Source organism: Hypanus sabinus, chromosome 10, assembly GCF_030144855.1.
Source record: "Hypanus sabinus isolate sHypSab1 chromosome 10, sHypSab1.hap1, whole genome shotgun sequence".
NCBI classification, from domain to species: Eukaryota; Metazoa; Chordata; class Chondrichthyes; order Myliobatiformes; family Dasyatidae; genus Hypanus; species Hypanus sabinus.
Window position 1 is genome coordinate 7,856,546 of NC_082715.1, and position 24,877 is coordinate 7,881,422.

Genomic DNA, 24,877 nt, shown 5'->3' on the forward strand with positions numbered 1-24,877 from the left:
TATTAAACACAAAATAATTGATTACTCACCCCCTTCATGTCAGTATTTTGTAGATGCACCTTTGGTAGCAATTACAGCCTTGACTTTGTGTGGATAGGTCTCTATCAGCTTTGCACATCTGAACATTGCAATTTTTCCCCATTCTTCTTTACAAAACTGCTCAAGCTCTGTCAGATTGCATGGGGATCATGAGTGAACAGTGAACAGCCCTTTTCAAGTCAGCCACAAATCCTCAATTGTTTTGAGGTCTGGACTCCTGGACATTAACTTTGTTGTTTTTAAGCCATTCCTGTGTAGCTTTGTCTTTATGCTTGCGGTCATTGTCTTGCTAGAAGACAAATCTTCTCCCAAGTTGCAGTTCTATTGCAATCTGCATCAGGTTTTCTTACAGGATTTCCCTGAATTTTGCTGCATTCATTTTACCCTCTACCATCACTTGTCTTACAGGGCCTGCTGCAGTGATGCATTCCCACAGCACGATGCAGCCACTACCATGCTTCATGGTAGGGATGGTGTGTTTTTGATGATGTGCAGTGTTTGGCTTATGACATACATAGCATTTAGTCTGATGGTCAAAAACCTCAATTTTTGTTTCATCAGACCATAGAACCTTCTTCCAGCTGAATTCAGAGTCTCCCACATGCCTTCTGGCAAACTAGCCAAGATTTTATGTGAGTTTTTCTTTTTCTTTTTTCAACAGTGGATTTCTCTCTGTCACTCTCCCATAAAGCTGTGACTGGTGAAGCACCCGGGCAACAGTTGTTGTCTGTGCGGTCTCTCCCATCTCAGCTACTGAAGCTTGTAACTCCTCCAGAGCTGTCACAGGTCTCTTGGCGGCCTCCCTCACTAGTCCCCTTCTTGTATAGTTACTCAGTTTTTGAGGATAGCCTGCTCCAGGCAGATTTACAGCTGTGCCATATTCTTTCCATTTCTTGATGATTGACTTAACTGTACACCAATGGATATTCAGTGACCTGGAAATGTTCTTGTATTCATCTCCTGACTTGTGCTTTTCAATAAACTTTTTACGGAGTTGCTTGGAGTGTTCCTTTGTTTTCATGGTGTAGTTCATGCCAGGACCTTCCAGATACAGATGTATTTCTACTACAATCAATTGAAACACCTTGACTGCACACAGGTCATCTCCGCTAACTAATTAAGTGACTTCTAAACCAGTTGGCTGTACCCGTGATGACTGTGTATTGTTAAAGGAGATGAATATTTATACAATCAATTATTTTGTGTTTTATATTTGTAATTAATTTAGAACATTTTGTTGGGTTCGATTTCCATTTTGATGCAAAAGAAATATTTCCTGTTGATAATGTCAAAAAAAAGCCAAAGTAAATCCACTGTGTTTCAATGTTGTAAAACAATAAAACATGAAAAATCCAAGGGGGATGAATACATTTATAGGTGCTGTATATAGCTAGGGTGCATAATTCTTGTACACAGCACTGTATTTGCCAAAATGAAGTGGAGAGCATATTTGTAAATGTGGCAGGAGCAGAGGATGTTGGGAACAGCAAGGGTGGAATGCCATGAGAGTGGTGTGGGACAGGTGGTAGAGTCGGAGCTCCAGGACAGGCAGTAGCCAAACCTGAGACGCCAGGCAAGGTCATCTGATTCCGAACAGTTGATCATTACGGAATGTCTCTCTGGTGCTCCCCTCTCCCTTCCCCATTTCCCATCCCTGACCTCCCTCCCACTCTCCATGCACTCATATCAGAATCAGGTTTATCATCACTCGCAGGTGTCATGCTATGACAGCAGTACAGTGCAATACATGAAGGACCACAGTACTCTAACTAGGTATAGGTACTGGAGACTTTTGTATAGTACTGTGTACATATTTCTCATTGTAATTTTACTGTTTTTTATTATGTGTAGCTTTGTACTGCTGCCATAAAACAACAAACCTCATGACATATGTGAGTGATGAACCTGATTCTGTTTCTGATTCTAATGAATAAATCACTGAGAATATCTGAATTATACAGAGAGATTGGTAAGAAATAGTTAAAGATTGGTTAATTCAGGTTTTCGAACAAACATAATTGACTCCTGCTGAGGTTCTCATTACTTCATCCTCATGGACACCATCAGTCGCCCAGCTGCTAAGTCGACTAACTGTATAATTTTATAATCTAGCCTCAAGTGCGATCTTTACCTGTGCTGTTGGGGTCATTCCATTTGGGACTGCAAGAGCACTTAGGATTGAATTGATGCCTTCCTTTCTAGTATTTCAAAGCACTTATGCATAGACATTTTATTGACTTTCCAATCAGATTAGATTTTTTCTTAATGAGATTACATTGGTGTAATTGCTTCGTTTATGATAAGTGCTGGACTTCATTAGTCCCTAACAATCATTGTCTGCCTTTAATCAAGTTCAAATTCATTGTCATTCAACTGAATACATGTATCTCACCAAACAAAACAATGTTCCTGTGGAGCAAGATGCACAATACAGTGCATATAACCCACGTACAATCTTACACATGTATGCCACCAAACAAAACATTGTTCCTTCAAACAGTACATATAACTCACATACCACAGCACATAAATTAAAATTAACAAATAATACAGTGCATTTACGACACATGTTAAAAAGTAAATAGGAAAATGCTACTTGCGTTTCGTAGGTGATGAGACCTGGGTGGTGACAGAGAGTTCAACAGTCTTACAGGATTATAAGAAGTTAATCATGGTGAATAGTTATTAAATCATCATTTTGATCAATAATCAAGATTCAATTTTATTCGTTACATACACTTCAAAACATACAGTGAAATGCACCATTTGCATTAACAACCAACACACCCGAGGGTGTGAACAGGGCAGCCCACAAGTGTTGCCCCACATACTGGTGCCAACATAGAGTAACCACAATGCTTGTCTGAGCAACACCAAACACAAGGAACAGCAAAAGAAAACAGCAGAAACAAGCCCCCATTCCTCCTTTGCTCAATGCACATAAAAAGTCCTCTAACCCCAAAATAGTCTGCATTCTTCGATCTCCAACCTTCCAGCGACCGAGATTTGGACTATGCTTGAAGCTTTGGATCCTACAGCTAGATTTTCTCAGTTGGAAGGTGAGCTGACACCAGTTAGACGGTGTTGGAAGAAGTCCATAATTTGGTCGTTTTTAGATCGTTGAGCAGCTGCATTTCAATCCTCCTCGAACTCTTGGGTCTTCTTCAGTTGGTCTCTTAAAATCGAAATATCTCCTTCAAAGGACATTGGCCCATCATCCTTTTTTTGAGCTAGGTTCCTAGACTGTGGAACCTCAAAACCTAAATCTATAAGGCACACAAACTCGGTTGACACTTTTAAACACCAGCTCAAAATCTATTTATTGAGCCTTGCTTTTATTGAGATCTTTTTGTCTTTTATTTTCATGTTCATTTTTATTTTTATCTTCATATTTGTAGTGTATCCCCTTGTAAAATACTTTGAACTACATCATCTGTATGAAAAGTATTCTATAAATTAGTTATTAATGTTATTATTTATTTTTTCTCAGCTCAAACTGTTAAAACCTGAGGTACGGGCATAGCCATGTACACTCATTTGACTATTACCTCAACTTCTGGACTATTCTAGTGGTGTTTAGTATTGTGGCTTTTTAGAGAGTTACATAAATATGGCTGTGTAGCCCTGATTGTTTAATGCTGTTGTGTAGTGCCTTTGGGTTGATACCAGATGTAGATATTACTGTTGGGACAATGTATACCCTGTTCATGTTCCAAAGTCTTTCAATTTCCTTTATATTTTGTTGTTGTTATTATTATTAAGAGAAATAACATGCATGAATTGTGTGAAGACCTTTATTATACCAGTGTAAAAGAGGACTTAGTTATTTACCTGTGCATTATAAAGATGGAGTTACTGTGCTGATAGATAAATTCACTTCAACGCATGAATATGACACTGCTCAAAGTTTCTTTCAGCTATAAATAGATGCCTGCTACACTGCTGTCAAAGCCCCACAGATCTCTCTGGCATTATTATTTGTCAGTTAAAGTGTCCGCTTGGATGCCATCCTTACAGAATTTCCGTAATTCACTCTACCACATTAAAATTAAAGATCCTTAACACCGGAGTATAGATATCATGATTATTTTTTTACGTGAATAAGATGGACGACTTATCGTACAAAAGTATAATCACAGTCTGTTCAAAATACATTCATTTAAATAAGGGATAGAATGCTAGTGTGCAAAATAATATATAACTTTCTTTGTGTTCTGTTGCATTTATTTTTCCGGGGATATTTATCAGCTGTTTTTAATCATTTGCTCAATGGAAGTCATGCTCACATTTTGATGCACTGAGATTTTGTTGACCTACTTTTATCCCCTACGGGTTACAAGCAGAAAATATATGAAGTTTGGGAAAGATCATTTGTAAAATACTCTTGGAGCAACATCAGTTTGATTACTTAAACCCGTGGCTGTATTATTCACCCTGAGTTTATATTTACAGCAGTCTAGGTTGAATGCTCTGACTGAACAAAATGAAAGAGATGAAAAATAGCACATTTTGAGCAATCAGTTAGAGATAAATACAGTGATATAATAAAAAGAGTTTGGTTATATAGGCTAGAAGAGCTCCTCTTGCCAAGAGTCACTGGTCACTTTATTATTTCCTCTCAGAGTTATCCTGTCTACAGATAAAACCTCAGGGATGTGAGCTTCGCCCACTGCTCTACTCTCTCTGCACCCACGACTGTGTGGCTAGCCACAGCTCAAATGCCATCTGTAAATTTCCCAACAACACAGCTGTTGTTGCCAGAATTTCAGATGGTGATGAGCAGGCATGCAGGAGGCAGATAATCTGTTGGTTGAATAATGCCTGTGAGGAGACAACTCTCAAGATTGTCAAAGGTGAAAGTGAATGAGCAAGTGCAGCAGGCAGTGAGGAAGGCTAATGGAATGTTGGCCTTTATTACAAAGGGAATTGAGTACAAGAGCAAGGAAATCCTTTTGCATTTGTACAGAGCCCTGGTGAGACCACACCTGGAGTATTGTGTACAGTTTTGGTCTCCAGGGTTAAGGAAGGACATCCTGGCTGTAGAGGAAGTGCAGCGTAGATTCACAAGGTTAATTCCTGGGATGTCCGGACTGTCTTACGCAGAGAGGTTAGAGAGACTGGGCTTGTACATACTGGAATTAAGGAGATTGAGAGGGGATCTGATTGAAACATATAAGATTATTAAGGGATTGGACAAGATAGAGGCAGGAAATATGTTCCAGATGCTGGGACAGTCCAGTACCAGAGGGCATGGTTTGAGAATAAGGGATAGGTCATTTAGGACAGAGTTAAGGAAAAACTTCTTCTCCCAGAGAGTTGTGGGGGTGTGGAATGCACTGCTTCAGAAGGCAGTGGAGGCCAATTCTCTGGATGCTTTCAAGAAGGAGCTAGATAGGTATCTTATGGATAAGGGAATAAAGAAATATGGGGACAAGGCAGGAACCGGGTATCGATAGTAGATGATCAGCCATGATCTCAGAATGGCGGTGCAGGCTCGAAGGGCCGAATGGTCTACTTCTGCACCTATTGTCTATTGTCTATATATATACATACACCTTAGCCAAAAACATTTAAACTCAGTTTTTCACAATTCCTGACATTTAATCCTAGAAAACATTCCCTGTCTTAGGTCAGTTAGGATCACTACTTTATTTTAAAAATAAGAAATGTTAGAATGATAGTAGAGAGAATGATTTATTTCAGCTTCTATTTATTTCATCACTTTCCCAGGGGTCAGAGGTTTACATACACTTTGTTAGCGTTTGGTAGTATTGCCTCTAAATTGTTTAATTTTGGTCATACGTTTTGGGTAGCCCTCCTCAACCTTCTCACAGTCAGTTGCTGGAATTTTGTTCCATTCCTCCAGACAAACTGGTGTAACTGAGTCAGGTTTGTAGGCCTCCTTGCTCGCACACGCTTTTCCAGTTCTGCCCACAAATTTTCTATCGGATTGAGGCAGTACTGTATATACTTTGATAATAAATGTACTTTGACTTTGAACAACCTTGCATTCAATGTCCCTCATTGATCGTGGACCAGGAAGAGGAAGTTGAGGGAGCACCCACCAGTCCTGACCAAGGGATCAGCAGTGGAAAGGGTGAGCATTTTCAGGTTTCTGGGTGTCAACATCCCTGAAGATCTATCCTGGTCCCAACATGTTGATGCAATCACAAAGAAGGCACAGCAGTGGCTATATTTCATTAGGAGCTTGAGGGAATTTGGTATGTCACCAAGAGCACACGCAAATTCCTACAGATGTACCATGGAGAACATCCTAACTGGCTGCATCACCGTCTGATATGGAGGGGCCACTGGACAGGATCAGAAGAAAGCTGCAGAAGGTTGTAAACTCAGCCAGCTCCATCATGGGCACTTGCCTCCCCAGTGTCCAGGACACCTTCAAAAGGAGATGCACCCAACATTAAGGACCCCATTTGCCAGGACGTGCCCTCTTCTCATTGCTACAGCCAGAGGGGAGGTACAGGAGCCTGAAGACACACACTCAGCGATTCAGGAACAGCTTCTACCCCTCCCCACATTAGATTTCTGAACGGACAGTAAATCCATGAACACTTCCTTGTGATTTTTTCTCTTTTTTTCCATTTATTTAATTTGTTTTTATATACAGTATATACTTATTGTAGTTTACAGTTTTTATTATCAAGTGTTACAATGTACTGCCACCACAAAACAACAAGTTTCACAACATATGCCAGTGAAGTTAAACCTGATTCTGATCACAGTACCGAGCATTATTTTGTATACAGTACATACAATCAAATCCATGTATAGAAGCTAATCTGATGTGTATACAGCCACACTCAAACAATTACTCGTACATGGTGTTTTGTAGGGTGCTTTGATATTTACAGTCTATTATGTTTTTTTTTGGTTTTATTTTGTTCTTTGGTACTGTGATTTTTTATGCCACACTGGATGCGAAATGACAATCATTTCATTCTCCTTTAGCCTCATTTACTGAAGAATGACCATAAACAATCCTGAATCTAAATAGATCAGTTCGACACTACTTTATTCACTAACTGAAGCGGTTTTATATCTTTTTGGCGATCATTCCCATTTGAAAATATATATTTGAATGGTGTTGTTTTGTCTGAGTACTTAGGAATTTCTGATTGCGGAACATCAAAGCTCTGCTCCCTCTCTCTTGCAGCTAAACAGATCAGCTGGAATGACATGATTATAAGAACGAAGGCTGAAGTGCGGGATTCAGCAGCCTACAGATCTTTGAGTAATATGTGTGCAAAGCCCACAAACATCATTTTCCTGTTCTCCTGGTCAGCTCCCTCAAAATTACAAATCTGAGTGTTTGTTATGAATATATTTAAACTACTGGAAGTCTGTTGCTGACCTGAAAAGGACTTGAGGTGGTTATGAACCGGATTTTTTAGCTACGTTTCCCTGCAAAATTTAAATGCTACCTTGACTGAACTGATCCTGTACCCTTCCAGTCCCGGTAATGGGCAGCATGGCAACATGGCACAACGCCTTACAGTACCAACGGCCCGGATTCAATTCCCACTGATGTCTGTCAGGAGTTTGTACCTTCTCTCTGTGACTGTGTGGGGTTTCTCCCACACGTACCGGTTGGTAGGTTAATTGGTCATTGTAAATTGTCCCATGATTAGGCTAGTGTTAAATCGGGGGATTGCTGGGTGCCGTGGCTCGAAGGACTGGAAGGGTCTATTCTGAGCTGTATTTCAATAAGTAAACAAAACAAAATAAAGCATCAATTTCCAAAGATACTGCTGACCCGCTGAGTTCCTCCAGAATTCTGTGTGTTGCTCTGGAGTTCCGGCATCTGCACAGTCTTGTGTGTGATTAACTGCTCTGAGTCATTTTAACCACTTTTGAGCATTCACTTGTCTGGAGATTTCTGTTGCCCCCAGTATTTATTGATTTTGATATGCTGGGCTGGTGTCATGTCAGCTAATGTTGATTTGAAATTCTTTATATTCCGTTCCCAGCCACTGCTGCTTCCACTGAACAAAATCCTGTCATCATCATCGCTGTCGTTGCGGTGGCAGGGACCATCATCCTTGTCTTCATGGTCTTTGGCTTCATTATTGGACGAAGGTATGGAACTAAGGAACATGTCGAGCCGGGTCAGACACCTGAGGGGTACGTGATTGTGCTATATGCAATTACCGGGCCTCCAGTTGTGGGAGGGGGAGGGTCGAAAGCGTAGAACTGTTGTACAAGCAAAAACAGTGGAGAAAATATGGGATCCTTAAATCTTCAGCAAGTTCACTGCAATTCTGAAAGGTCACGTCCACTAAGGAGGTCACGTATATGACATTTGTCCTTGATGCATCACTTCTGTGCCATGATTTTCACATCTTTTCAATTCAAGTCTAAAGTAACAGTAACTTCACCTTTTTAAACTGATTTCTCCTGTCATTCTGCACAGTTACCACAGGTTGTATCTCAAGACTCCATCTTTGCTTCCCTTTCCTTTGTAAGACCCCTCCTTTGGTTGTGGCCAACCTCTGATGCTGTGTCCTATCCATACGCAAGCCAGGGCTGTACAATATGGAGAGCAAGCTGTTGCCCATGCAGCAGGCTCCCCCTCTCCACACAGCTGATGAATTCAAAGCAGCAGCAGAGACCGATAGAGTTTGACATCAGCGGCATCGCTGGAGTTGCCAGGCAGTGTTGAACTAACATAGGATTGCCTTAGGGACTCCAGCTCTGGTTTTTCATTCCCTCTGGAGTTACACCCAAAGTCCTGATAGTTTGAGATCAGACCTTTCCATCTCCTAGAAGAGCTGCCTGCCACGGCTGATGAGCCCCATTTGCCCAAAATGACTGATTTTAAGGCGCCAGTAACCCACCTTTTCCCCTCTTCAGTAGAAACAGTTCCGTCAGGCTTAGTAGCTAGGCCACACATGAAGGCCAGACGCTGGACTTGGTTGTCAGAAGCAAATGCCATTGAGAGCATTTAATAAGTATTCGGAGCTTGTCCCCGTTATCACCCCCGGCTATGACAACCTTAAGGAATCTTCCCTTAGTAACCCTTGTATAATCCCTTTATAACATCTGCAATCACAGAGTCACATTCCACACCAAGTCTAAACCCACCCTGCTATATTTTTACATTTCAGCTTTGGGAGGCACTTTGTCTGTGAGAGGCCACAGAGAGTTATAGAACACGACAGCACAGAAACAGGTTCTTTGGCTCATCTAGTCCATGCCAAACTAATATTCGGCCAAGCCTCACTGACCGCCACTTGGAAAATAGCCCTTCAGATCCCCTCCGTCCATGTACCGATTCAGATTTCCCTTAAATGTTGAAATTGAACCCACATCCACCACTTCCGCTGAGAGTTCACCCTCATTTTCCCTTTAAATATTTCACCTTTAACCCTTAGCCTGGAATCTTACCCAACCTCAGTGAAAAAATTCTGAAATAGCAGCTTAAAAGAAAAGCTTTCTTAATTTAACTCTGCATCATAAATCAACTCTAACTAGTAATAAAATTAGAATTGTCCTTCAGTGCGCATTAAATATAAAAGAAACCACCCTCTGGTCATCACTAACATCTCCATGTCCCTGACCTTTGGCTCTATCATCTTTCAAACCCTTTGTCTTGGAAGCCATTTGCATCTCCTTAAAATACCATCTGTAGAACCCACCATGCCTCTGGCCTTCATCCCCTAAACTACTGTTTCCCTTTCTCTCCTGCTTGATGTCCATCTTTCCTCCATGGTGTGAAGCATTCTGAGATGTTTTCCTTACGTGAGGAGAGCAATAGAAATGTAAGTTGTTATTGTTGTACTTTTCCTTCCTTTTTTTTTCTCTCATTCAGTGGTAATTGTCTGGCACAGTATCAGAGAACCGTTATAAGGGCAGAGCACTGGGTGAACAGTGCACAGATAGCAATTGGGATGTCTGGTGTTAGTAAGATAACCTTCGAAGAAATATCACTTTTCTTTCTGAATTGTCAGCATTTACCTCATAAGCATACTGTACATAGGAAATTATGGTAAATTGGTATAAGGACAACTAAGTATAATGACTGTGTAGAGTCCGAGACCCAAACACTATAGCACAGTAACAAGCTCCTCGGCCTATCTAGTCCCGGCCAAACTCTTACTCTGCACAGTCTCATCGACCCCATACTTGGGCCATAGCCCTCCATATCCTTCCTATCAGTGTACTTATCAGACTTCTCTGAAATGTTGAAACCCACCCTGTGTCCACCAGTTGTACTGGCAGCTCGTTCCACACTCTCACCACACTCTGAAGAACTTCAAAGATCAAAGTAAATTTATTATCGAAGAACGAGTATGTCACCATATACTATCCTGAGATTCATTTTCTTGTGAACCTCCCCCTCAGGTTCCCTTTAAGTATTTCACCTTTCACCCTTAACCCATGACCTCTGGCTGTAGTCCCCCCACCCCACAACCTCAGTGGAACCCTCGTAATTTTTGTGTATCTCCATCAAATCATTCCTCATTCTTCTATGCTCCAGAGAATAAAGTCCTAGATAATACAGTGATAATGCTTTTTTACATTAAAGTTAACACTTCCATAAAAATAGACAAGTGAGCTTACTGGAAATAATAATATATTAAAATCTTATCAGAATTGATTGATCCAATCTCCTTCCAAGTTCCATAATCATCTGCTGCAGATAAGCCCAGTGCTGTCCCCAGCTTGAGGCTGTAAGTAACTGTAAGACCATAAAACATATGAGCAGAATTAGGCCCGCCAAGTCTGCTCCACTATTCCAAAATGGCTGATTTATAAACCCTCTCAACCACATTCTCCTGCCTTCTCCCCATAACCTTTGATGCCCTGACTAATCAAGAACCTATCAAACTTCACTTTATATATACCCAATGACTTGGCCCCCACAGCTGTCCGTGGCAATGAATTTCACAGATTCACCAAACTCTGACTAAAGATATTCCTTCCCATCTCTTTTCTAAAGGAGCATCCTTGTATTCAGTGGCTGTGCCTCCTGTCCTAGATTCGTCCACTATTGGAAACATCCTCTCAAAGTTCACTCTGTCAACGCCTTCTAATATTCAATAGGTTACATGAAATCCCACCTCATTTTTCTAAACTCCAGCAAGTACAGGCCCAGAGCTATTGAACCCTCCTCATATGTTAACTCTTTCATTCCTAGGATCATTCTCTTGAACACTCTCCAATACAAGCATATCCTTACTTAGCTAAGCTGGCCCAAAACTGCTCACTCTACTCCAAGTGTGGTCTGACCGGTGCCGCACGAAGCCTCAACACTACATCCTTGCTTTTATACTCTAGTCCTCTTGAAATGAGTGCTAACATCACATTTGCCTTCCCCACCACAGACTCCACCTGGAACCTTTAGGGAATCCTACACGAGATTGCCCAAGCCCTTTTGCGCCATTGATTTCTGAATTTGTTCCCTGCTTATAAAACTGTCTACACCATTAAACCATGTGCTGAGGAGAGACCATGCTGCTGGACGGTTCAGGGTGTCCAGTAGACAGGTTTGAAGGTCCATCAATTTTACAGCTGCCAGACTAACCTTGTGCAAACCAACTGAAACTGCATGGGAGATACTGGTCTTTGTTATTTAATTTACTTGTTGGTTTAAATTAATGGAATTGTCTTTAAGTGTATATGAGTGTTGTTCTGTTTTGTAATCTTGTTCAAAATGTTTAACATTTTCAAAACTGTGACTTTATTTTTAAATCCGGGTTGTAAAGTTTTGTGATATTTGTGAACAATGGAAGTGTTGACAGTTGCTGAGCCTTGGGAGTGGGGAGAGGGTATCGGGGATCTCACCAACTGTCAAAGCCATTATATCAGAGCAGCAGGCCACTTGTCCTGGGCAGCCCTGGTCTTTGCCAGTGGGAGCTGGCCTCTCAGTTGAGGACTAAACACTGGACCGTATTGAGGAAGCGGAGTGATCCAAAGTGCAGACAGCTCTTGACCTTGGAGCGAGGAAAGACTTGAAATTTTGTCCCATGTTAGGTTTCGTATCAGCAAAGTGCTTGGCTGCAAACAGCAAAAATTATATTTTGGCAAGTTCCAGAGTTAATGAAAAGAACAGACACAGACAGGCGTTGCAGCCTTTTTTACTCCGATCTTTAGCCTCGTCCCACTCAAACCGTATGGCTCCAACCCCTTCCTATCCACAAACCTCTCTAAAATGTTACTATTGAACCTCTTTGACCAGCTCGTTCTCACATTCTCACCACCCTCTGAGTGAAGAGGTTTAAATATTTCACCTTTCACCCTAAACCTATGAGTTCTAGTTCTAGTCTCAACCAACTTGGGTGGGGGGGACCCGTTTGCATTGACCCTATCTATACCATTCATAATTTTTTTGTATTGAGATACAATGCAGAATAAGCTCTTAAAGGCCCTTCCAGCCATGCTGCCCAGCAAACCCCGATTTAACCTTCGCCTAATCATGGGACAATCTTTGGACTGGAGCACCCAGAGGTAACCCACAGAGTCACTAGGAGAATGTACAAACTAATTACAGGCAGCGGTGGGGAATCGAACGCAGGTCACTGGTACTGTAAAGCATTGTGCTAAGCACCACACTACCATACCACCTATTGTGTACAACTGTTAGATCTCTCCTCGTTCTACACCCCGGTGTATTGAGTCCAAACCTATTCAACTTTTCCTCATGTTACGAACTGTAATGTTTTAGAAACTCAGGTCCTGGCAACATCCTTATGTTTTCTCCACACTCTTTTGGTTATATTTCTCCATGATTTTGAAACTTGCTCCTGATGTCCCATTCTTTTTTTCTGTCCATTACCCACTCCATTCTATGCAATGGATGTGGTTATTTCATCGAATGACATGAATGTCTCAATTCATCACCAATTTGTCGTGCTAACCACACTACTTAGAAGTGACAGTGTTCTATTCAGAGTCAGAATCAGGTTTAATATCACTGACATCTGTGTGAAATTTATTGTGTTGTGGCAGCAGTACATTGCAATACATAGGAAAGTATAAATTTCAATAAGAAATATATATGAATAAATTTAAATTAAATGTGTTAAATTAAATCTGCTTAAAAGATTCAGAAATTCAGCTATTATATCGTGGCGTCCCTACCAAGTAGCAAGGATATACTTCCAGGCATTTGCAAAGCAAAGCAAATTTAATTTGTAAATCAGATTTTCTGTGTGTTAACTTCGCATAGGGTCAAGTATGACTGCCCCACATTATACACTGACATTTAAATCAGTGTGTTTTACAACTGCAAAAGCACTGCACCACTCAACAATGTGTGTTGCAAGTAGAATGTCTCCCTAGCTTTGGTGACAGCATAGCATAAAGTATCACACAAAACACTAACATAGGTCTTAAAAATAAAATTACGTCAAAATTGCCATCTGAATCAGTTCATGATCAAAGTCCAAAGTACATTTATTATCTAGTATGCATTCTTCTTATTCGTCTCCTTACTGAAACATACGTCATGAAATTTCTTGGTCTGCTGCAGCAGTACATATAATGTAGCGTACAATAAGAAATATATCTTTAAAATAAAGTAAGTAGTGCATAAAATAAAAATAGTGAGGTAGTGTTCATGAGTTCATTGTTAAGAATCTGAAATCTGGAATCTCTGGAATCTGAGGGGAGGGAGCTGTTCCAAAAATGTTGAGTGTGCTTCTTCGGGCTCCTCTCTGATGGGACTAATGAGAAGGCATGCCTAGGTAGCGGGGATCCTTAATGATGACTGGCACCTTTTTGAGGCATTGCCTTTGGAAGAAGTGTTGTTGGCTGAGTTTTCCGACCCTGTGCAATAACGCACAATGTATTTCACTCAGCAGTAACATGTTGTAACTCTTGCCACCTGCCTTGTCGTATGGCATGGGTAATCGCGGTCTTTCCATGACCATGATTGTTCTTAGCAACATTTTCTACAGAAGTGGCTTGCCGTTGCCTTCTACTAATCAGTGTCTCTACAAAACAGAGTAACCCCAGCCATTATCTGTACTCTTCAGAGATTGTCTGCCTAGTGTCCGTGGTCACATAACCAGGACTTGTGATGTGCCCCAGCTGTTCATACAACCATCCAGCACCTGCTTGCATGGCTTCTCATGACCCTGGTTGGGGAGATAACCTTGCCCAAGGGTGACCTTCAGGGTAGTGGAGGGAAGGAGCACCTTATACCTCCTTTGGTAGAGACTTACCTCCATCCTGCCACCCTGAAGTACAAACACAAATACAAAAAGAATGAAATTCAGCTTTGGCAGAAGTAAGGGAGGGTAGATCGTTACCTTGTTCAATATTTCCTGAATTTCTTTATGATCATCCTCAGTGTGAAGTTAGTTCAATTCAATTCAAGTTTAATTATCATTCAACCATATAGGGATACTCATGAATACAGCCAAACAAGACAGCGTTACTACAGGGCCAAGGTGCGAAACACTCACACACACTCAACACGAATATGATAGAAAGATACAGCCACGCAGTAGAAGAATCCACACTCAAACCATCCAACGCTGCTGACATCTGCAGATGAGCACAACAGAGATAATCTTCTGCCGAGTGAACACTGGGGGAGGTACCAACTCCAGCCTGGCTGAGCTTACCTCTCTTACGGATGCCTCTCTCCCGGTGGCTATAAACAGGCGACACCGCGGCTTCAGGCCTAGTGTTCGCACGTACAAGTTAGCGATCCATTGTTCTGCTGAGCAAACACAGCAGGGGCAGGGGGTGGGGCAGCACCAATTCCAGCTGCAATGTGGAATAGGGCAAATGGAAAAGATGAAACCATCCTTTTTATCCTCCTCCTGTAGGCTGAATTTCACCCTTAGAATAAACGTGCAATACATGAATACAGATACCTCAAGATAAGTATGAACATTAAAAAAAAGTGATATACCATCATGCATGGGTAAGGATTGTCTGAGATACGGCGTCTGGGACTGACTGTGAACAACTACAGTCTACACCAGCGGTTCCCAACCTGGGATTCACAGACCCTTTGCAAATGGTATTGATCCATGGCGTGAAGAAAGTTGCAAACCCCTGGTCTAGATGCTGAATGGCCGAGTATTATCCAGAACAGTGAGCCCAGTTAGTTAGTCCTGTAGCAAGCATGGGCATCTGTATTAAACTAAGTGCAACATATTAAATCTGTACTAACTTTGATCAAGTTGTCTCTTTTCTTATTCAGACACTGTGGCTACAGCAAAGCTGAACAGGAAGGGGATGAGGAGCTCTATTTCCACTGTAAGTGTCACAATTAAGCCTCTAACACGCAGAAATGCCCAGGTCATTTTTTCCAGCTGGTCCTCTTTGCCAGCAATGTGTTCGTACTCTAGACTGTTTTCTGTCCCCTTGCCCTCCAGCCCCACCTTTACACCCTGCAACCAATTAGTATGGCAATAATTTACTGATGTAATGGTTCTGACAAGATAATCTTCCTTTATTTCTATCGATCAAGCAACATTTCACCAAGTCCTGGCCTTGGGAACTGGCATATTGCAAATATTAGCTTAAAAGGCGATTCAGTTGTTCAATGGTTCCATTTAATATCAGAGTCATATACAGTATGCAACCTGAAATTCTTACTCTTTACAGACATCCAAAAAGCATAACAAACACCTGAAAGTTTGAATGATAGAAACCTGAGAACGCCAAAACCCCCACTTTCCCCTCCCACCCACAAGCAGCAGCAAACACATCGACCCTCTCCCTCCCCCTCCAGCAGAAGCATCGATGCCCCCCCCACCCCGCAACCAGGCAAACAATAGCAAAGTCCCCAGAGCGACCTTGATCTAAAGTCCATCAAAAACTACAGTCCATAACACAGCACTTCAGACTGTCACCAGCAAGGGGGGGAGAGATTGCTCCTGCGACAACGCTGTTTCGATGTTACAATAAAATAAAATGGATTTTACACTAAATTAAAAGCTAAAGAAGAAAAGGATATAGTTTAGTTTCTGATAGTTTGTGCTGAGTTGCTGAATAATTTCAGTGTTCAAACAACATTTAAAGCCGCAGGGTAGTACATAGCTGTGTGTGTTTTTTATTTAAATGGTGAAGGCTTGCAGAGCTCTGAGATGCAGAGGAAGTTGGGTGCCCTAGTTCATCGGACACAAAAGTCCGGTATGCAGTGATTGTAAAAGTTAGCAGAAAGTTTTTATTTATTGCAAAGTAAGATTATGCTTCAGTTACATAGGACATTGGTGCAACCCCACATGGAGAGCATTAGCTTTAAGTTTGCAAACACAGGAACGTCTGTAAGTGCTGCAAATCCAAAGCACACACACGTAAAAAGTTTTTTCTTCCTATGACCCCTCCTCCATTCTTTGGTTCCCTACTCTGACCTTTTACCTGTCCTCACCTGCCTATCACCTCCCCTAGGTCCCCTCCTCCTTCCCTTTCTCCTACGGTCCACTCTCCTCTCCTATCAGTTTCCTTCCTCTCCAGCCCTTTTCCTTTCCCACCAACCTGGCTTCACCTGTCACCTTCCAGCTACTCGTCCTCCTTCCCTTCCCCAGCTTTTTATTCTGGTGACTTCCCCCTTGCTTTCCAGTCTGGACGAAGGCTCTCAGCCCAAAGTATTGACTGTTTATTTCTTTCCATAAAAGCTGCCTGACCTATTGAGTTGCTCTAGCATTTTGTGTGTGGTTGCTTTAAATTTAGCCTGATGTTCCCCAGTAATTCTCTGATAAATATTGTAAATGATAACTTTGCTAACCCATAAAACCCCAATCATCAGAAAAACAAGGGAATAAGGCAAAGTATAAAGACTATTGTGGATAAAGCAATCAACATTGGACGCATAAAGATTGTGAAGCAATGGAGGAGGTGTGGAAATAATGTAAACAATTTTATTCCTGGTCAGCAACACTAAATACATAATATGATTATTATACAGGTGTCTCCGCCCCCCTTACAAAGGCAGAGCATTCCTATGAAACCTTTCTTAAGCTGAAATGGCGTAAAGCGAAGAACCATTAATTTATATGGGGAAAATGTTCAGAAAAGCGAAAATCCTCTTTGTAATGCGAAAGCAGGTTACTAATGTAGGTCTTTTGTAAAAGCGAAAGTGGCGTAAAGTGAACATCCATAAAGCGGGGGCACCTGCATTATATCTTGGGTCCATTATCTAAGAAAGGATGTGCTGGCATTGGAGAGGATGCAGAGGAGGTTCACAAGAATAATCCCTAGAATGAAAAAGTTAACGCACGAGGAGTGCTTGATGGCTCTGGGCCTGTACTCACTGGAATTTAGAAGAATGGTGAGGGATCTGAATTGAAAACTATCAAATATTGAAAGGCTCAGTGAGGGTGGAAGTCAAGAGGATGCTTCCAATAGTGGGAGAGTTTAAGACTGGGGGCACAGCCTCTGTATAGGGCATCCCTTTGGAACAGAGTTAAGAGGAAATGTGCAGAAGGGTGCTTTCGGCCTGATATGTCTGCAATACACGTTTCCATAGATGCTGACTTCCTCCAGCAATCTGTGTCAGTTGCCTGGATTTCAACTACCTGCTGATTTTCTCTTGTAAGGAGAAATTTCTTTAGCCCAAAGGTAGTGAATCTGTGGAATTCATTCCCACAAATGGTTGTGGAGGCCAAGTTATTATGTATATTTAGAAGTGGAGATTAATAGGTCCCTGATTAGTTCACTCATTGTTTGCCATGTTATATAACATGGGTGATCATGGTCTTTCTATGACCATGATTGTTCTTGGCAAATTTTTCTACAGAAGTGGTTTGCCATTGCCTCCTTCTGGGCAGTGCCTTTACAAGACAGATGACCCCAGCCATTATCAAAATTCTTCAGAGATTGTCTGCCTAGTGTCAGCGATCACATAACCAGGACTTGTAAGTACACCAGCTGCTCATACGACCATCGACCACCTGCTCCCATGGCTTCATGTCACCCTGACTGGGGAGCCAAGCAGGTCCTACACCTTGCCCAAAGCTGACCTGCAGGCTAGCGGTGGGAAGGAGAACTGTACACCTCCTTTGGTAAAAATGTATCTCCACCCCACCATCCAAACTTGATTAGTAAAGAACAAAGAACAATATAGTACGGTACAGGCCCTTCGGCCCACAATGTTGTGCCAACCCTCAAACCCTGCCTCCCATATAATCCCCGACCTTAAATTCCTCCATATACCTGTCTAGTAGTCTCTTAAATTTCAATAGTGTATCTGCCTCCACCACTGACTCAGGCAGTTCATTCCACGCACCAACCACTCTCTGAGTGAAAAACCTTCCTCTAATATCCCCCTTGAACTTCCCTCCCCTTACCTTAAAGCCATGTCCTCTTTTACTGAGCAGTGGTGCCCTGGGGAAGAGGCGCTGGCTGTCCACTCTGTCTATTCCTCTTAATATCTTGCATACCTCTATCATGTCTCCTCTCATCCTCCTTCTCTACAGAGAGTAAAGCCCTAGCTCCCTTAATCTCTAATCATAATGCATACTCTCTCAACCAGGCAGCATCCTGGTAAATCTCCTCTGTACCCTTTCCAATGCTTCCACATCCTTCCTATAGTGAGGTGACCAGAACTGGACACAGTACTCCAAGTGTGGCCTCACCAGAGTTTTATAGAGCTGCATCATTACCTCAGGACTCTTAAACTCTATCCCTCGACTTATGAAAGCTAACACCCCATAAGCTATCTTAACTACCCTATCTACCTGTGAGGCAACTTTCAGGGATCTGTGGACATGTACCCCCAGATTCCTCTGCTCCTCCACACTCCCAAGTATCCTGTCATTTACTGTGTACTCTGCCATGGAGTTTGTCCTCCCAAAGTGCACCATCTCACACTGCTCCGGGTTGAACTCCATCTGCCACTTCTCAGCCCACTTCTGCATCCTGTCAATGTCTCTCTGCAATCTTCGACAATCCTCTACACTATCCACACCACCACCAACCTTTGTGTCATCTGCAAACTTGCCAACCCACCCTTCTACCCCCACATCCAGGTCATTAATAAAAATCGTGAAAAGTAGAGGTCCCAGAACAGATCCTTGTGGGATACCAATAGTCACAACCCTCCAATCCGAATGTACTCCCTCCAGCATGACCCTCTGCTTTCTGTAGGCAAGCCAATTCTGAATCCACCTGACCAAACTTACCTGGATCCCATGCCTTCTGACTTTCTGAATAAGCCTACCGTGCGGTCCCTTGTCAAATGCCTTACTAAAATCCATGTAAGGTTGTCAAAGATTACAGGGAGAAAGCAGGAGAATGGTATTGAGAGGGATAATAAATCAGCCATGATGGGATGGCTCAGACTCAGTGGGCTGAATAGCCTAATTCTTCTATATCTTATGATTGAATTGGGATATTGCAATCTGCCTGTGAATTGAATTGCTAGTATATAGTGCCATTTAGCACTTTAACTGAAGATGAATTTCTGTGAAAATCTCTCTGATGCACAGATTCTGCAGTCATACGACAACTGGGCATCTCATTCACATGACTGCATTCAGCACAGACTGATTTTATTAGCAATTCTTCAATCATACAATCCTGCGGGAAGAATGGTCGGAAGTGTAACAGCAGGTAGATCCTAATTGTGCTCAAAGACCCAATTTGTCATGAACATTACCATCTACGTTTTGTTAAAACATTCATATCTAATTCAGCAGCAGCTTTGTGAATAGACAAAGCAATTATAAACATGAACAGGGAGAATCAACTGATGGGTATTATCTATATTTTTCAAACCTGGCTTCTAAGTAATGCATTGTGTAAAATAGATTTTTATTTGTGCTGTTAACTTCATGGATTCGGGCCTCAGTAAAGCAATAGAAGTTCTTGAGCTCATTCTACTGTGAAGGGATTTGACTGATGCTGGAGTATAATTCACCCAAGAATTCTTATATTTTCCTGTTTTGTGTTAGCGTCCTAGAAATGCCCATCCCTTCTGTCAATTTCTGTAATTATCTCCTTTAGAACATTGAACAGAGAAAAGTACTACACAGGGCCAGGCCCTTCAGCCCACAATGTTGTGCTGAGCCAATTAAACTAGTAGTCAAGTTCCCAACCAGCTGGCCGGTGGTGTAGTGGCATCAGCACTGGACTTGAAGGTGAATGGTCCCAGGTTCGCAACTGGCCAGCTCCTTACACACTTTCCATCCATGCTGGGTTGAGCATCAAGCTAACAACTCAACCTCATAAAAAATGCTACAGAGATGGCAAAAATGCCACCTGATTTGTGACAGGGCATGTAAAGGAGCATCAAATGGCCAACTAATCTCTTCCGCCTACACAATGTCCATATCCCCGCATTTTCCACACATTCATGTGCCTGTCCTAACATCTCTTAAAAGTTGCTACCACCACCCCAGGGAGCACGTTCCAGGCACCCACCACTCTCTGTGTAAAAGAACTTGCCCCCCACATCACCTTTGAAATTACCCCCCTCACTGGAAATGCATGCCCTCTGATATTAGGCATTCGACCCTGGGAAAAAGATATTATCTGTCTACTCTATCTGTGCTTCTCATAATCTTAAAAACCTCTATCAGATCTCCTCTCAACCTCAGCCATTTCAGAGAAAACAAATCAAGCCCACAATGTTGTGCCAAATCAATTAAAAGGCCAACTAATCTCTTCTGCCTACACAATGTCCATATCCTTCCATTTTCTGCACATTCATGCACCTCTCTAAACATCTCTTAAAAGTTCCTAATTTATTAGGCATTTGATCTGTAAAAGTCAATGAATTACAGCTCAGTCCACAGCTATGTCACCCTAAGCATAAACAGTTTCCAGATGGATTTCTACATTCCATCTACTCCCTGTGTGTGTCCTTGTGTGGTAAAGGCATGGATGTTTTCCTTATGGAGGCAATGGGAGGCGTCCTCAGTAACTCATCCTTCATCCTTCAGCATTCTGCAGAAGGTCACAGGATTTTCATGCTGCGTCTTCCCTTCTCCCTTCTGCCCTTTGTTGTAATTTGAAAATTCCTTCCAAACCCCTCAACTAGCCTGAACTATAAAGTGCTGAGAGAAGGAAACTGAAAATAATGTCATCAACACAAGAGGTTCTGCAGATGCTGGAAATCCAGAGCAATCCACACAAAATGCTGGAGGAGCTGAGCAGGTCAGGCAGCATCTATGAAGAGGAATAAACAATCAAAGTTTTGGGCTGAGACGCTTCATCAGCACTGAGCAAATTTGTAATACTACCCCTACCCCTCTTGCAAAAACTGAGAGTAGGATAATGCAAGAATTCAATTTAGGACTTCCTTGGCAGGCCAAGCCTCATTGCAGGTTATAAATTAACAGACCGATTATAACTTTTCTCAGTGTTGCTGAAGGGTTTGAACATGAAATGTTGACTGTTTATTCCTGTCCATAGATGCTGACTGGCATGCTGAGTGCCTCCAGAATTTTGTGTGTGTTGATCTGAAAGCATTGTCAATTTCGTTCTCTCTTCCCTGAGTCCCTGATTTTGATTCATGCTTGCTACCACAGCAAATTGGGCATTGTTTGTGAAGATTTCCGATGATGATACATGAGCAGAATTAGGCCATTTTGTCCATTGAGTCCACTCTGCCATTTCATCATGGCTGATTCATTTCCCTCTTAACCCCAATCTCCTGCTTTCTCCCTGTAACCTTTTACGCCCTGACTAATCATGAATCTATCATCCTCTGCCTTAAGTATACTCAATGACTTGGCCTCCACAGCTGCCTGTGGCAACGAGTTCCACAGATTCATCAGCTTCTGGCTAAAACCCTCAGAATATTTACCTTGTGCAAGGATTGGCAAGACAACCATACCGATTTGCCTTCATTTGAAAGGCCCTTGATTCCACCCTTCATAGGAGAATATTATGACCAGTAAGTCCTGTCAGTTTTGCCCTAACTCGACTGAGGAACGCTGAGCAGAGTAACACAAACACACACACAAAACGCTGGAAGAAATCAGCAGGTCAGGCAGTATCTATGGAGAAGAATAAACAGTTGACATTTCGGGTCATGACCCTTTACAAGCGCTGAGCAGAGATTAAATTTCAGACATTTCTGCTAGGCCATTCTTCACTGTTGGCAGAAAAGAGACTGAATCCTAATTGTCCATTATGCACAAACACTGACTTTGATTGCTACATGCAGGGAAAAGTTTGAATTAAATATGTTTTATTTAGGGGCATTTGAAGATTCTTTAAGACCTGCATAAAATACTAACTCCAGGTAGCAATAGGTTATTTATAACACTTCGGGAAAATGGACCAGGGAATGATTGTCTTCACTGTGAGCTTTGACAAAAAGCTGATACAAATTAAATCCAAAAACTGGCAAAGCAACTGATACAGTGGTGGTTGAAAGATTGTTGAAGATGTGTATACTGGAGAGTTGAAATAAGAAAGCGCTAAATGTTTGTCATTGAGATTCAGCTGCAGAATCACAAAGAAGAAGCAGATTCCCCTGTAAGCAGGTTCTGCAGAGAGACACTTCAATGACCATTGCAGAGGAGAAATTCAACTGATGATTTGTAATGGCCATTCTAATTACATTTTTAATTCCCATGAAAGATCTCTAAATGTTATCCAGCTTTGTTCAAAGTTCAAAGTAAATTTACTATCATAGTACGTACATGTCTCCTGAAGATTCGTTTTCTTGTGGGCATTCAGAGTAGAACAAAGAAATGCAATAGAATCATTGAAAAACTACAAGCAAAGACTGACGACCAATGTGCAAAATAAGACAAATTACATAAATTCAAAATAGTAACAATAAATATATATATAAAATACTGAGAACATGGGTTGTAGAGTCCTTGAAAGTGAGTTTGTAGGTGTAGAATCAATTCAGAGTACAGGTGAGTGAAGTTATTCATGCTGGTTCAAGAGCCTGATGGTTGAATGATAACAATTGTTGGTGCGGGACCTCCTTCCCAGTGACAGTAGTGAGAGGGGAGCATGGCCTGGATGGTGGGGTCCTTGATGATGGATGCTGCTTTCTTGGAGCAGCTTTCCTTGTAGATGACCTCAATGGTGGGAGGGGCTTTTAATGTGATGAATTATCGGGTTCTGGGTGGGCTTGATATGCATTTACACAATTTTCTGTGCAGACAGATAGAGTTACCTGGAATGAGCTGACCCACTCTTTTTCAGATATATTAACTACGCTGTAAGTGGTTAACGGTGCTTTCCCAAGACACAACTATGAGCTTACAAGATTTTCTCTCAGTTGTTTATCTTTGCCGTATTTCTGATTATTTCAAAATTAAAATCAAGTCAGGTCAAGTCATCAACTTTTATTGTCATTTCGACCATAACTGCTGGTACAGTGCATAGTAAAAATGAGACAACGTTTTTCAGGACCATGGTTTACATAACACAGTACAAAAACTAGACTGAACTATGTAATTAAAACAAAAACAAGACAGAGAAAGCTGCACTAGACGACAGACCTACCCAGGACTGCATAAAGTGCACAAGAACAGTGCAGGCATTACAATAAATAATAAACAGGTCAGTAGGGCAAGGTGTCAGTCCGGGCTTTGGGTATTGAGGAGTCTGATAGCTTGGGGGAAGAAACTGTTACATAGTCTAAATATATCTACAAAGTACATCTGGGTAGCAATCAATAGTCACATCTGTAAGTGGCACAAGGCCTCAGGATGCTGCCTGGATTGGAGAGCATGTCTTACGAGGATAGGTTGAGCGAGCTGGGGCTTTTCTCTTTAGAGTGAAGGAGAATGAGAGGTGTACAAGACGATGAGAGGGCATAGATAGAGTTTCACCCAGTGCAGAAAAATAGCTATTGCGTAACTTTAAGCTGAATGATGGGAAGTGTGGGAGGGGTTTTGGAGGTAGGGTTTTTACACAGAGTAGCACGTGTGTCGAGCATGCTGCCAGGGATGGTTGTACATTGGGGCTTTTAAGACCATGAGATATCGGAGCAGAATTAGACTATTCAACCCATCACATCTGCTCTGCCTTTTCAACATGGCTGATCCATTTCTCTCTCAATCCCATTCTCCCCATAACCTTTCACGCGCTAACTAATCAGGAAACTAAGAAATTAGGAGATTCTTGGTTAGGTAGATAGATGACAGAAAAATGGAGGCCTATGTGAGAGGGAAGCATTAGGCTGATCAGCAGAACATTGTGGGCCTGTACTGTGCTGTGATGTTCTGTGTTTTCTCATCAGACAACTTGATTTTAGCACTTTTAAACAAATAACTTTTCAGCCCTTCCTTGAGACGGAATGGGCGGAATTGGTGCAGATCCAGAGAGAAACACAGTTCCATCGCGAGGCAGCAGCACGTTAAACTCTGTCACAATCAATCTTCCCTCACTTTACTACAGTTAAATTACCAGGTTCAAGAACATACATCGATCCAGAAACATACGAGGACCCGAACCGGGCTGTCCATCAGTTTGCCAAGGAATTAGATGCTTCCTGCATTAAGATTGAAAGAGTGATCGGAGCAGGTGAGTGCATAACTGATGAGCCATTGAACAGTCCACTTTAGTAATTGTGGAAGTCCTGAATCTTAAGTGACAGTGCAGAGAGTGAAAGTTTTGTGATAGTTTCTCACTTACTGTCATTCTGAGCTACGATTCGGCAGAGATCAAAACACAAGATGAAGGCCTTTCCAACTCTGTACATTGTAACTTTGAATGTAGAATACCTGATTTTTTTTTTTAGAAACAGACAAACTAGGGTGAACTCAACTTCCTTTGTCTTCTTATAAATCTTTAACTTCACCTACTTATCAGATGCCTTGATCTACTCAGCTCTAAAAACAGACCAACTTCATTACTTTCTGGACCCAGTTAAGCACTGCTTTTAGGCTGAGGCCTGATGCTGGTAACAAACTCCAAAAATAGCCAATAAACTGAATATCAT

At 41.8% G+C, this 24,877-nt stretch overlaps 1 protein-coding gene across 7 annotated transcripts in view; it reads left to right on the plus strand.

The window, feature by feature from the left end:
- Positions 1-24,877, plus strand: part of epha7 (eph receptor A7) — a 365,611-nt gene that overhangs the window by 291,029 nt on the left and 49,705 nt on the right. For 2 of the 7 annotated variants that reach the window (XM_059981388.1, XM_059981392.1), the window contains 3 exons: positions 8,028-8,181; positions 15,218-15,273; positions 24,334-24,459. In XM_059981388.1, coding sequence (XP_059837371.1) covers positions 8,028-8,181; positions 15,218-15,273; positions 24,334-24,459 — 336 coding nt within the window. Of the gene's footprint in view, positions 1-8,027; positions 8,182-9,776; positions 9,819-15,217; positions 15,274-24,333; positions 24,460-24,877 lie in introns of all 7 variants that reach the window. The other 5 variants (XM_059981390.1, XM_059981393.1, XM_059981395.1 and 2 more) reach the window with 4 other exon arrangements.